The 15,296-nt window shown below is 38.3% G+C and overlaps 1 protein-coding gene across 2 annotated transcripts in view; it reads right to left on the bottom strand.

The window, feature by feature from the left end:
• The window catches only part of DCBLD1 (discoidin, CUB and LCCL domain containing 1), a 68,541-nt gene that overhangs the window by 24,813 nt on the left and 28,432 nt on the right, over nucleotides 1-15,296 (bottom strand). For both annotated transcript variants that reach the window (XM_033102851.1, XM_033102852.1), the window contains exons 3-4: nucleotides 2,348-2,482; nucleotides 906-957 (exon numbers count right to left, since the gene is read on the bottom strand). In XM_033102851.1, coding sequence (XP_032958742.1) covers nucleotides 906-957; nucleotides 2,348-2,482 — 187 coding nt within the window. The remainder of the gene's footprint in view (nucleotides 1-905; nucleotides 958-2,347; nucleotides 2,483-15,296) is intronic.

Below are 15,296 nucleotides of genomic sequence, written 5' to 3'. Positions count from 1 at the left end.
GAGGCAAAGTACATCAAAGAAATTAATTTTTTCCAGTTAGAATAAAGCTAGATGAAAAACTTTATCTCCTATCCTCAGGTTTTTCTCTTGTGGGAAAGAAAAAATGAACCCCCTCCAAAAGTGAAAAAATTACAAAAGTCACTCTCAGTTGAAGGCCAGGTAAAAATGCACTCTAGGGGCCGGCCTGGTGGCTCAGGCGATTGGAGCTCCGTGCTCCTAACTCCAAAGGCTGCCGGTTTGATTCCCACATGGGCCAGTGGGCTCTCAACCACAAGGTTGCCAGTTCAATTCCTCGAGTCCCGCAAGGGATGGTGGGCAGTGCCCCCTGCAACTAGCAACGGCAACTAGACCTAGAGCTGAGCTGCGCCCTCCACAACTAAGATTGAAAGGACAACAACTTGAAGCTGAATGGTACCCTCCATAACTAAGATTGAAAGGACAACAACTTGACTTGGAAAAAAAAAAATGCACTCTAGACTCCATTATGGCTCATTGGTACTAGTAGGACTCAGGGGTCAGCAAACTGGCTCATGGGCCAAATCCAGCCTGCCATTTGTCTTTTGTAAATAAAGTTTTATCAGAACACAGTCATGGTCATTTGTTTACCTATGGTCTACGGCTGCTTTTCATTACAGTGGCAACAAAAGCTGTATGAACAGATGCAAAAGAAGCTGCATGGCCTGAAAAACCTAAAATATTTACTATCTGGCTGTGACAGACAAAGTTTGCTGGTTTACTATATAAGAAAGCATTTCAAGTATTCCTTGTGAATTACAACATAGAGGATATTAAAAAAAAAAAACAACAACAAAGTACAAATAAGGTACTTTCTCTGGTTTAACGTCAGGGAAAACAAAATGTTCAGCAGCATATGACAGCAGCACAGCTAAGGCACCTCTATTTACCTGTATTCTGTCATCAAATAATGGTTAGCTCGTTCCAAGCACGTTATTAAATCTGTCATAAATAAGGATAATTGCAGTTAGCAAACTGAATGGAAATTAGGACACCCGTGTTTGAAAGATTTCTTTTTAAGTAAAAAAGACATTTTAAAAAGCATTTATCCATTATCTAGTTATCTGAATTCTTGTTTAAAAATAAATCAAAACTGAGAACATTGACTCAGGATTTAATCAGTTCCCTTCATTTCTCTTTTTTACCACCAATGATGGTTTTTCAATGGTTATCTTATGAACGAGAGCAGAATCTATTTCTGACAAAAAAGCCAACACTGGTGAATTACTATCCACTAAAGATCTTCAAAGATCATGTGTATAACCAGCCTTGGCAGGAGGAAAACAACTTCAAAAGTCCAATGTGGTTCACAGAGAAGGATCAGGAACATTTTTGTTTAACAATTTAGGGGCATCCAAGTGACCACAGAACCAGATTTTTACTGAAACACAAACAGCTTGTCAACTTTGATCAATCAGGACCGAGGACAAAGAGAGAGTGCTTTTGGAGTATAGAATAGAACAAATATTCAGCAATGGAGATGCTAAGATACTGTGAATTTTGATGCATTTACATCAACCTAGTATAGTTTCCAAAACATTCTACACTTGCCGCAATAGTTTTCTTTCCTCTACTATCTTTTCCATAGTTCTTAGGGAAAAACATATGGTGAACATTGGCCATGTGGGGTCAACTGGGATTGGTCAGATCTGATTGGCTGAGAGGGAAATGAATGATGCACCCACTTCCCAGGGGAGACTGAGAGCAGAAATTCTGGGCACCTCTGTGATACTGGGGAGACATGGAGTGGGCTGCACAGTAATTACTCTGGAATATAAGAGGCCTGGACAGAGACCATGCTTTCCTCTCTCATTAGTGTTCATCCTTCCCTTCTCTGCTGTCAGCTCCACGGTTAGGGGACTCTGTGACAGTGACTACATCCTGCTCATATACACATGCCTCCCAGGCTGGTGCACTGGTGTGTGTGTGTGTGTGTGTGTGTGTGTGTGTGTGCATATGTGTGGGGTTGGGGTGTGCTGACACAGGGCTTAAAAGGCTTGTCCCCTGAGCTAAGAAAGGAGTGGGGAGAGGAGTCCCGGGAAAAGCCAGACCTTAGAAGGGTCAGGACAATAGCCTGGAAGATGATCCACCCAAGGTTTCCAGGAAAATGAGATCAACCCTCGCCCACATAAGTCAACTGATCCATCTAACATGTTCTAGAATAGAGTTCAGTTTAGACCTAATTACCTACAAAGACACTGCATACCTCTCTTCCCTCATGTCTCAATTCAGTATTTGAGGTCACAATTCTGCCCAGAGATAGTGATAAGTCGCAAGACTAATTCTTAAACAGGTAAAGATTTACAGATTTGTGTTGATTCTTCTGCTATACCTGGATGGTCGCTGCTGGCATAGGTCAGCAAAAAACCCCGTCCAGAAATGTGGGATCCACTTTGAAAGCGAACAGTTACTTCACTTGTGTTCAGCAAGAGTTCTTTGGGAACATTCATACTTCCACAATATGGTCCTGAAAACAAAACACATTTTTGGCACATTTCAAAATTTAGACCAGCACAAAGAATTGGTGTATGGCATTTTTTTTCCCTTAAAGGTCAAATTTACCAGACAACAAATACGTAGGATTATAATCTTTACCTAATTGAAATTTTGTTTAATACTGAGATTGATAGTGAACCTGATTATACTGACAAGCGAAGTGGGTGAAAGTGGCTAACTCTGGATAAGTAAGAGGCTGGAACTAGGTAATTGTGAACAACCCAAGGTTTTGGTTTTTGTAAAAAGAAGACTAACAAAGGTCAAATACATTAGGTATTAAAGAAAAGCTTATGGTAAAGGTGATATTCTGGGGGCCTCCTAAATTTGCTTAAAGTATTGTCTCAATGTTTGTGTCCCCTCAAAATTCACATGCTGAAATCCTAATGCCCTGAAGTGATGGTATTAGAAGGCAGAGCCTTTGGCAGTCCTTAAGTCATGAGGGTGGAGTCCTCATGAATGGGATTCGTGCCCTTAGAAAAGAGGCCCCAGACAGTTTGCTTGCCCCTCCACCATGTGAAGATGCAGAGAGAAGGCTATGAACCTGGAAATGGGACTTCACCAGCCACTACATGTTCTTGGACTTCCCACCCTCCAGACAGTGTAGAAAAAATGTCTGTTGTTTTTAAGTTATCCAGTCCATGGTTTTGTTATAGCAGCCTAAATAGGCTAAGACGGGTAGTGAAGAGCATGTTATCACAAAAACGATACTTTTAAATTTGCTCAAAGAAACTCACAAATTCCCTTTTTTCAAAAAAGTTCCAAAATTAAAAGATTGTCTAATGCATGGTAAAAATCTTGTTCTCGTGTAGTTTATTAACTTATCTCTCTCTTATAGTAGCTTCTGGTTAACCCATATAATTTATTTTGATTTATAAAATCAAGTTTATAAAAAAGCAGAATAATTTCTAAAGCCTTTTGAACTATCATAGTATAAATTATGCAATTATGAATGTAACATATTGTTCTTAGAAGAATTTGCTTATAAAACCATAGAAAGCTCAATAAAATTTCAAAGGACAAAATTAGATTTAGAGCTAAAAGAAGGAAACCTTCCTAACACTACTCAAGTTAAAGTTTAGTTTGTAAATTGTCATCTTGAAAGTCATGTATGGAAGACACAATAATTTCTCTGAAAATAGGGATTAGTAAGCAGATTTTGAAGGGCAACAACAATGACTATATCAGTTTAAGGAAGGAACAAGAGAAGAAAAAGACCATTCTAAATCAATGTGAATAAAATGGTTGACACTAGCCAAAACCAACATAAGGATCAAACTGCTAAAAGATTTCAGGAGATCATGAACTCAACTACGCATTCCTCTCCTGATATAAGGAATCGGATTTTTCTTCTGTCCTGTCCAGGTCTCACATTCTGAGATGTGATAGACTAAAAGAGAAATGCTGTGTGTTTACCTTCATGCCTCAAATCTCTGTTGTTCCCTATTGATAAATTATAACAAAATCCAAATAATAAAAAAAGATCACTTCCCTCTTCGGAAACACTCATCATATATCATTACTTCCCTGAGTTAATACTCACAAATTACTTAGAAGAGTATTTAGCATGAGAGCTATATAAGTATTTGTGAAATAAATAAGTGATGTCTGCTTTCCGGTTAGACTATGTCCCATGGGGTTAGGAATTTTTCTATCCATTACTTTATCTCCAGCAGCTGGTACAATACCTGGCATGTGGTGCCTTTCCAAATATTCTCTGAATTGAAATAGAATTAAATGCTCTTCCAGTTTTTAAAAATCAAAACTGATTATAAAGAGACATAAAATATATGATCCTGTCATTTTAAAGTACCATGAAGTCAGGAAGAGAGACGTGGAAAAGCAAGAAAACAAATCATTAGTATAATGGATATATGGATTTTATATAGTGCTCACAAGCATGGCAGATAGGCAATTTATATTAAATCCATTTTTGTATAATAAAGTAGAACAAGTATTTTTGCAAAAACAAAGTGAGTCAGATCACTGTGCTTGATTTCTGTTTTTTTAATGTTTGAAATTTCTTTGTTCTTTGCAAAGATAAGTGAAAATACTTGCTTTGCAAACCTAAGAATAAAAATAAAATAACTAGTAACTTGTTGCTATTAATAAATCAGAATATTTTTGTAACCACATTTATTTTTTCCAAGAGGAAATAACATATATATTCCTCTTCAAATGGTGATGATATTAATCTCTCAAATTTCTGTAGTATTCCAATGAGTTCTAATATAAGCAGTGAGGTAAACAAGTCTAAATTGATTATTAGTGAGAACTTGTTTGGAAATTTTTTTTTTCTTGAAATCTATCCGACATACAACGCTGTAAATTAAAGGTGTACGACATGCTAATTATACATCTATGTATTTTAATATGATCACCATTGTAAGAAAGATTAGCACCTCGACGACGTTACGTAATTATCATTTCTTTTAGTGGTTGGAATAATTAAGTTCTAGTCTCTTAGCAAGTTTGATGGTTATAATATAGTATTGTTGTCCATCTATACTCACTATGCTGTGCATTAGATCTCTAGGCTAAGGATTATTTACTACTCTTTGCAAGTTTGTACCCTTAAGTGATATCCCCCTGCCCTTCATCCCCTGGTGACCACTATTTTGTACTCTGTTTATATGAGCTTGATTTTTTAAGATTCCACGTATAAGTGATATCATGCATACTTGTCTTTGTCTGTCTGACTGATCTCACTTAGCATAATATGTTCAAGTTTCATCTATGCTGTTGCAAATGGCAGGATGTCCTTTCTCATGGCTGAATAACTAGGATTTTACAAAAAGATGTTTATAGAACAGGTGAAAGAAAAGGTTGCAAAATTGTATACATTTTACACAAATAGATAAGAGTGTATGTCATCACATTAAGTTGTTGTGCAATACATACGATTTCACAGTCAAAAACACACATAAATATAGTAAAATCCTAATTTGGTTCCATCCTTCCAAAGTCATGATAGGTATGCAAATATTTCTGGAAGAAGTTCAAAGAAAGAAAATATCAACACACATATTCCTTTAATCACCCTTATCCCACAGGCACCAATCATTCTTACTGATATGCTGCAAAAATGTAACCAAACCCTAGAGTGGATAGGATATACCCTCTTTATAAATGCAATCATTAAAACATATTTTGATAGGCTCATCATAGACAACCATCACAATGGTAGGAGGCAGTTTTAGTTTAGGGTGGCGGACAGAAGTTGAGTATTGTCTGCTATACCGCCTCTGGCAAAACACCCAAATTATTGCCTGTCTGAAGCTCTGACAGATAAAGATTCCTTTTCACAGTCTAGAAGAACTGCATTCCTAGAGTTAAAAGGGAAAAGAGATGAAAATAGAACAATCTGACTGGCAGTGAGTGGGAAAAATAATTAATGGGAAACCACTGGCGGAGCTTACAAGTCTGTCCTAAGCAGTGTTCTCAGTTTTCAGCCAGACTCCTCGAGGATGATATATTTTCTTATGAAGGCCCTTCTACACCCACGCCTGCCCAAAGGATATATTTCACGGGTAGTATTCTCCATCTTGACTTTTTAAAGAGGTCTATACCTGTGCTTGAATAGTCACAAAGACAATTTCATTGGAAACCCAAATGAGAGCTTGGTGATTTCTAACTTTGACACACATAGTTATATTCTCCATCCTGGGCTATGTTTCTGGAAGGTAAACCTGTCTCGATTCACAGTCAGACTGAACCCCAGCCCTTTTTGGGTGGGTCTTAAGAACTTTAGCAGACCTAAAAGTAGCACTCCCAGTTTTACTTCACAACTGCCCGTGCTGTGTGTTATATACAAGTGGACTTGCCATCTGACGCCCACCTTCCCTCACCTCTATCCTTGTCTGCGAAGCAGGTTCCATCGTACTTGGCAGTCCCAAATTCCCATCAGACTGGGGCACAGCAGAAAGGTACTTCATCAAGTAGGCAGAAAAATCAGGATAAATAAATACTTCTACCTTTTGTGGAATGTAATTGGTAGCTCTAGATTTTAGAAAAGAGCTGTCAACGATATCAAATGGAATAGCACTATGGCATTTAGCACCAGACATGAGACCAAGACCTACCAGACAAGGGACTGATTCCGTGGACAAAAGGAATAAAGGACCAGGAACCACAGGAGCTGTCTTCTTTGAGCACAGTAGGCCAGTTCCTCTCAACACATCCCCTGTTTGGGGCCACTGTTCCATGGGCAGCTGAGAGGGGAAACCCTTTATCTTTCTATGTGTGAATAAAAGAAAACTGTCCTACAAGGAAGAATGAACTGTCTACCCAGAGCCAAGCCGGGACCCCTCTTGACTTTCTGGCAATCTGACAATCTGGGCAGCAATTTCTAGTATCGCTCCATTCTCCATGGGCTGTCTGCCTAAGTATCTGGACATTACAAGACAGTGATAGTTTGGATAATAACTGTTCCAAATCACTTCAGGTGGGTCTATGCTTTTGGCACTGAAACTGACGAAACAAAATTATTGCTCCATCTGTGAAACGGATTTGGTTTCAAAAATGGATGCATACTGTTAAAAAAAAAAAAGACCCCTCCTCCTCCATAAACACTTTCTCAATGGGGAAAACACAGAGAGCAAATGAAAACCTAATTCCTGAGAGATCTGACATAAATGAAATCATACCACAAAAAGTACTCCTAAAAGTCTTCGTTAACCTCAGGAGCCCCTTCTGAAACCCACATTTAATTCCTCATGACAGATAAGAACATGCCAATGAGCTTACGTGACACTCCCTGGAGTGTTACTGGCAGAGCCAGCCACATGGCATACTATCAGCTGCCAGGAAAGTGGTACCCAGTGTGGCCCAGGTCTGTTTTCAGAGGCGTGCTGATAAAACCATCACCAAAAATGCTGAAGCTTCAAACGCCAAGCCATTAGACTTGGGTCCATTTTCCATTTGTTTTTTCAGTGCAGTCAAATGGCAAGGTTTGTCCTTCCTTGCTAATTGCAATAGTGTCATTGTACAAAATACAGAATTTTCAGGGTCATTTTCTTTGAAAAGGCAGGAAATTAGCATAAAAAAGGGATATTCCTGGACTGTGCCATTAAAATCATAGTCACGTAAGAATGTAAGTGGTATCCCTGGAGAGATTTGGTCTCTGGTTCCCAGACAAAAATCAGTGACAGATGATAAATGAACCAGGCAGATTCCTAGACAAAGGTGTGGCTTTCCTTGGGGCTATAGGACCCAGGTCAAGAAGTGCCTTAACACGAGCTCACAAGCCACCTAGGCCATTACTTCTCTCCCAACAAAAGAGGGTAATTACTGAAACTAAATCAGAGTGTGATGTCTCCAGGGAAGTATTTGGGGGAAAGGAGGAGGAGGAGGCGGCGGCTAGCTTTTTCTCCTTGATGTTTATGGTTATGTTAATGAGATATCTAGTGTGGAACATTCTGGCTGATAATAGACTTTTCTATATGTTTAAGATTCTTCTGAATTCTACCTTGGCATAAAAGGCAAAACAAAACAAACAAAGCAGTCCTTCTCAAGAATTTCCACCAATGTAGCCCCAATCACGGAGGAATATTTACTTCTCAGGTGTTTGAGGCCCAAAACAATTTTCCACAAGCTGGAAATTTCTTCAGAGGCTTTTGTTTTATCTTTAAAAGTCATACGAATTTTGCATTCTCCATAATAGGATTAGGAGACATAAACCATTTATAAAATAGAAGCTGCCAATCTTATATTTTTCTCTATTTAGAATTTAAAAAAAATCAACAAAGAATAATGATTAGATCTTATAATATGCCAGACATGTATCATTCTAAAATATTATCACAGAAATCTTGTTGCAATTATGAGTCAAAACACTTAGTATTATTTCCTACTTTTCCCATTTCTCTTGTTCCTAGTGTAATATAAATATTAACAGTTGACTTCACATTGTTGTACTTCCAAGTCACTGACAATGGTTAAAAAAATATTGGGGGTGGAGGTGGAAGTACAGGAAGGGTAAGAGAACAATTCTGGAACTTCCTGGTTTTCCTACAGTGCAAATCATTTAGAACACAGCTAACTTAACTGACAATTAAATTCACTGGCCATGATACCTCCTTAAGTATTTTGATTAGGAAGTATTTTTAAACCTTAAATATATACTGATACTCTGTACGTGAGTGATTTCTCAGAAATCCATTTTATTCCTAGGATATCCCCATGGGTATCCAGGGAGGTCTGCAGAAGTTTCCATTTCTTCCCGCAAATGGCAAACAAGAACTACAGCTCAGGTCTTCAGCACAAGCCATGGAGCAGATGGTTTTTGTCACACCAGATGAAGAATCACAGTGCTTAAGAATGGGGTCTCTGGAGGCAAATGCCCTGAGTGAATCCCAGATCAAGTTAAGTGATCATGAGCAAGTCACTTGACCTCTTTGAGCTGCAGTTTCCTGGCGTGTGGATGTCACAATAGGCCCTCTCTCACAGGATATCGTGAGGGTTACATGAGTTAGTAAGTCTGAGTACTAAGCCCAGGGTCCAGCGCATACATAGTATGCTCACTTGCAGGCAACTTCTACACTACTGTAAGTATTTTCTATATAATAAGTAGAGTCCTAAAATTTTACATCAATCAAGTCTTTCTTTAAATGCTGACAGGATGTTCATAGATTGAGGAATCTTATTATGAATCTTCTACCGTGTGAATAAAACACTCTAATTTTTTTTGCAAAAAAATCCAGATTTTTAAAATTATGTCTGCCAAAATCAAGCTACATGCAGTTTGATTCATTAAACATTGACTGAGAATTGGTAATTGCAAGACTATACTAAGCAAGAGGGGGCACTAAAAAGATGAATGAAATGCAATTCCTTACTCAAGGAACCCCTTATCTGGTAGAGAAGCTAAAATAATTATCTCAGTCTGATATTTGTGCTCTACTGAAAGCTTAGAAAAACAACATGAGCCCAAAAGAGGCAGGGACTGGAGCTGCTAGACATCAGAGAAGGTTCTAGGGTAGGTAGCATCAGATTTGGTTTGTCTTCACTCATGCGTGCATGTGTTAGAAGGGGCAGAAAACCAGGGGCAGGAAGAAAGAGAGGGACATATGGAGGTATAACATCAAAAGGGTACCAGGGCATGAAACTGCCCTGTTGAGGAAGAGGCACAGAGATGAGGAAACTCAGAGATGAAGTGGAAATGTGAGTGGGGAAGAGAGTGAGTGAGCCCTGAATTCCAGGCTAACAAGTTTCTGTAGACAGTGGGGCACAGTTATTAATGTTTAAAATAAGGAAAGAAAGAAATTATTACAACAATATTTAACAAGATAACCTTGGATGGCCTGTAGGAAATGAATACTGGCAAAAGAAGAAGGGAAAATTAGGAAGCTCTTTTAATAAACTGATGCAAAGACATGGACTGACAGTAACAATGAAAATAAATTAAAAAGCCAAACCATGTATGGGCTTAGGGAATATGTGTCCTCTGCTCATCTCACAAGGCTGGATGGAGAAAACCCGTACTTGCAGCTAGTTCTGGCTTATGGAACCCCTACCTCGTTCTCGAAATGATTGGGCAAATTTAGGTCCCCAGGAATGCACCAGGAGGGGTGGGGTGGGATGTGCTGCTGCAGCTCAGGCTCTGCTTGGTGGGAAGAGAGTTCTCAAAGTATGGAGAGGGGACCAATGTGTTCTCTGCTCTTAGACATCAGACACAAAGAATAAACTATGCAAGACAACTGAGGAAGGAGGAGGAAGAGGAGTGAGAATGATGGCTAACATATACTATGTGCTTATTATGTGCCACGCAAGCATCATTCTTTTAAGATACATACATATGTGCATATATATGTACATATCTAAGAGTATATATATATATATATACACACACACACACGCTGGGGGTGCCAAAAAATGTATACAAATAGACACTTTGGTCAACGTTGCTCAAGCAGTAGTTCAACGTAATCAGAAGTGTCTGGACGCAGATGGTAACCACTTTGAGCACCTCTTGTAATTGCAGAAGTCAAACGTGACTTGTATTCATCTTTTGTTATCAGTATATACTGAGTATTACAATTTTAATCGTTTTTTCCTTTCTTAAAATGTGTGCACATTTTTTTGGCACTGTGTGTGTGTGTGTGTGTGTGCGTGTACGTATGTATATACATATATATGTGTATACATATATACATATGTGTGTGTGTATATATATGTATATATATGTGTGTGTGTGTGTGTGTGTGTGTATATATATATATATATATATATGCACCTAGGTGGTATATACTATTATTTTGCCCATTTTAAAGGTGAGGAAATGGAGATACAGAAAGATTTAAGTGATTTGCTAAAGGTTAAGCAATTGAAAAATAAGCACTAAGGAGGAATTTGGCTCCAGGCAGTCTAATTCCAGAGTCTACACTCTTCAGCACAAGTAAAAACATCCAGATAGAAACAAAACGGTTTAATCTCAATCTGTGTTGAAGGCCGGCCTGGTTTCATCGTCCACAGGGAGTCAGGTGGGGAAGCGTAGGAGACTCCGTCAAAATCAAGTCCTTCAAGATCAGGTTCTGAGGAGCCAGGACCTGGTTCCCACCGAGACTCCCCGGGCAGGTCTTCAGGGGGACCAGAAACAACCCTAAACACCACCCACTGTGGGAAGGTCAGCTTTCAGGAGAACAACTGGGACCCAGTCAATCTTCTTGAAATAGCAGGAAAACAGAAAGGACAATTCTTCTAGGGTCTCAGAGAGCAGTGGTGGCAGAGACAAATCTCTGAGTGAATTCAAATCTCTAAGTCCTTTGTGGTCATCAGGACTGGAAATGGAACCTAACCAGAGGCGGGGTAAAGGTAAAGAGTTTTACCTTTAAAGAGTTTTAAAGTTGAGAATAATGATCTTCAGGATAAATTCACAGCCTCCCCTCTTCAGTGTCATAAACAAAACAATGTTAGATATTTAGTATTTTAAATATAGGTATATTGGTATGACACAATATTGGTATGTACTTTGCCCCCAAGCTCAATATATTTTAATGTTTCATATAACTACTCTCTTATTTATTTTACATCATGAATACAAAAAGGAGACTGTGAATCCCTACCGAAGCAGCAATCTGAACTGTACTGTATAACAATTTTAAATTTAAAGAGATGTTATTTAAATAGACTCCTTGTTTGAATCTTAAAATTCCAGGTGAAAAGTGAATTTTGTTCAACCCTAGAATAGCTTTGGCTACCTTACTCAAGTTTCTATGGTCTTATGTATTCAAATATAAGATGAGCTTCTTTTCTAAAATTGTCCTCTGTAAAGAAGGCATCACCACATAGTTGAGTCTTTTCAAAGTCTCATATCACATTGACTTCTTCAAAAAACAGAGAAATGTTTGGGGAAGACATGAGAAATAACCTAAATAAATGTAGTTTTGAACGCAAAAAAAGAGTCCACCCCACAAAGGCAGTATAAAGGGAAGCAAAGAAACATATTGTAGATTTAGTTCTTATTCCTGGCGGGATATATGACCTCACCATTTCTAATGTTGGAAATTGCTGTAAACAACCCTTCACGATCACTTTAAAAAGTAATAATGTTATGTTTGCCAAAAATATATACTCTGAATTTAATCACGAGGGAACATCAAACCAACCCAAATCAAGCAACATTCCACAAAATAACTGGTCAGAGACAAAGAAAGACTGAGAAACTGTTCCAGATTAAAGGACACTAAGAAATCATGACAATTAAATGCTTTCGTGATGCTGGATTGGATTCTACACAAGAAAAGGGACATTAGTGTTTCTTTTGAGGGAGTCTCAGTTACTTCAGTTATTTTGGTCTCAAACAAAACTCCAGAAATCCCTCAGTTATAGTGAAAACAATCTTTACTAGGTAAAGTATGATACTTCTTAAAGATTTTTTTGACCAGGATATTAGCACACATGATCTGGAAAGTCAGTATATATATTTTATATCCAAAAATTTTCATTAAGTATAAAAGTGAAATTTGTTTTTAAAAATATCTTTAAAAACTGATTTTGCTCTTAAAAAACATATTTTCTAAAGTAAGGTCGATATACTTTATCAACTTTGCTGCTTCTTGGCTGTTTCAAGGGTAGAGACAGTGTCTTAACTCAGCCATAGATATCTAAGTACATTCTTTTAATTGATGCTTGAATCTGAAATATCAGCCATTATTATAATACACAACAAACAGAAGAATAATAACCCCATCTTGTATGTACCGGGCCTTTTCACGTCAATGAAATCAATTGCATATTTTGCTTGGTTACTGTGAAAGCCGGTGTGGGCACATTGCTTACAGTACATTTTGCTACCACAATGTGGATTATAAAAGCACCCCAAGTGTATCAACCAAACAAAACTGGCATGGGGATGAACCATTAAAAATGAACTGCATCATGACGAAAACTGTACAACTTCAGCATACTCACAATGGTTAATGCAATCACCTCCCAAGTATGTCCACTCTTGGCAGAGCTTACAAACACCAATGCCAGAAAACATTATTCTTTTTCAAAACATTAATTCCATAATCAAAAGTCTGATAATGTTGAGCCTTAAAATCTCTTGGCAGTGGATTTTAGCAACTAATTAGTTAATTTAAAAAATTGAGCTGGGTCAACTAAAACTATTCAGCTGTTTCAGCCACACATGTAATCGTTAGAGCCATCGGATACTGGAATTTCAGGAGGTATTCCAGAACATACGTTCCCCCCCACTGCACTTCAGCGGGCACACCCCTCCACTGCCAGCCCAATAGTGTCGTGGGTTCCTGGGACTCTGTGCTGACCCTAGGGCCCTCCCTCCGCAGTCCTGCAGGCTTCTGTGGCCACATTGACTACAGAGGGGCCTCCCACCCTTCCAGGGAGCTGGGCAACAGCCCATAAGGAATGCCCACTCCCTGAGTTCCAGGGCAGGACAAAGAACTTCTGCCCCCTCCTCCGCCTTCTTTGATGCCTGCACTCCTCAGGGAAGTTCAAACCAACCAGAGAACTGTTTTAACTATGTTAAAATATATGTTTAGCTAGTGGTTTTGGTCAAAGGAAACCTATTTGTTTTTTTTTGTTTTTTAATTAAGAAACATATGTTTATTAAAGAAAAAAAGAGATGACAATACCCATAGCTGAACCTTATAAAGTCATACTTCAGCATTTTACAGTTATCTTCTTATTTTATTCAAAGGTTTTTTTCTATCATTAAAACATTACTGTATATTTATATTTTCCTAACACTATATCATAAGCAGCTTTCTAGGTTAACAGTCTTATAAACAAATAGCTGTTAAATATCCCAAGTAACTATAACTTGTTTTACTTAACTAGTTCCTTGTCACTGAACTTGTCGATTCACTTTAAAAATCATTTATTCCCTGAGTATCATCTATATTCAAGTCAGTGGATTAAATATTGTAAGCACTACATATACATGTGAAAAAGTGGCTACTCCCAGAACACTATTCAAAACTACAAATGGTACAAACATTTGCATGTAACATATATGGCATATGTATGTGTACACTTGCCACATGTGTCCCTAAACTATTTAATTCTTTTTAAATATGCTTATAGGATTGAAATATTCTAATTTCCTTTCCATGTAGTCCTTTTATTACTGATTTTTCCTATCCTTGTCTGCTAGATTTGTGTTAGCATGACTGATCAGAAAATCTTTAAAGCAATCGCAAAAGAAAATCTGAGCATCATTAAATATTTTGTCTTAAAAAAACATCCCCAACCAAAACTATTGACTACACCTGCATTTTATACAAAATTGCTGTATGATGTAATATGGGCTGGTCACCTGGGAAGGGTAATAATTTGCTGTGGTTTTCTTTGGGTGGCGGGACCAGGAGAGAGGAGCAGATATCTGGAAACAGATGTCTGTGAGCCACAGAGACAGATATAAATCTTCCTTTCAACCCTACCTAGCTGTGTGATCTTAGGGGAAATTACTTAAATCTCACTGTGCTGCAGTTCTGTATTATACAAAAGAGTTAACAATATTTACCTTGCAGGGTAGATGTAAAAATCCCAGAAGAATCTATGTAAGGGCCAAGCATATGCCAGGCATACAAGAGACACTAAATACGTTTATTTCTACAGTGAGCATATATTCTGTTTCTAAAAGACAAACATAACTGTATATAGAAAAAATTTAAAGGGAAAATTTAATTCACTTGGCTTCACGACTACAAGTGAATTTCTAATTGCTTATTCGTTTCCCAGGGATGAGACTAAGTCTTGAAAATTCAAGAATCCAGAAATGTGGAGGACAGCCCCCTGAGGCCCACCATGGCCACCTCATAACCTAGCTCCTAACATGTAGTTAATCCCATGCCTTGCCTCCGTTCTGTGTATTTGTGTCGGATCAAAGACGATGGAGAAAATACCCAGTGGGGAAAGCTACATGCATTCTCCAATCATGCTTCGGGGCAATTTGCTCTACTTTCTAGCTCTCCCCTGGCCTTTGATTTGACACGGGACCAAACGATTCCTCGGCTGCTCTGTCAGCAGGTAGAAATTAACTGCTTATCTTCTAGGAAAGTAGATGTTCCCCAGAGACACAGTGGAGTGGAAAAGCGGGTTCTGGATGGGCAACCCTTCATCACACACTTTATACTGGGGCTCTGATACTCAATCTTCTCTGAATGGGAACGAAATTTCCTGGCTAATGATGGATTCCCTGAAGAGTGCCTCCAGAAGTTAATACATATCCGATTACCAGAGGTAACTGAACAGTAAGTGTTCGCAGGGGCCTTATGCGTCCCTGGAATTCTCATTTTTCCCATTTGAGTCAAACTGGAGTTGAA

The sequence above is a fragment of the Rhinolophus ferrumequinum genome, chromosome 3, assembly GCF_004115265.2.
Source record: "Rhinolophus ferrumequinum isolate MPI-CBG mRhiFer1 chromosome 3, mRhiFer1_v1.p, whole genome shotgun sequence".
In the NCBI taxonomy this organism is placed as follows: Eukaryota; Metazoa; Chordata; class Mammalia; order Chiroptera; family Rhinolophidae; genus Rhinolophus; species Rhinolophus ferrumequinum.
The sequence above is the reverse complement of the archived record's forward strand: the minus strand, read 5'-3'. Positions and strand labels throughout refer to the sequence as shown.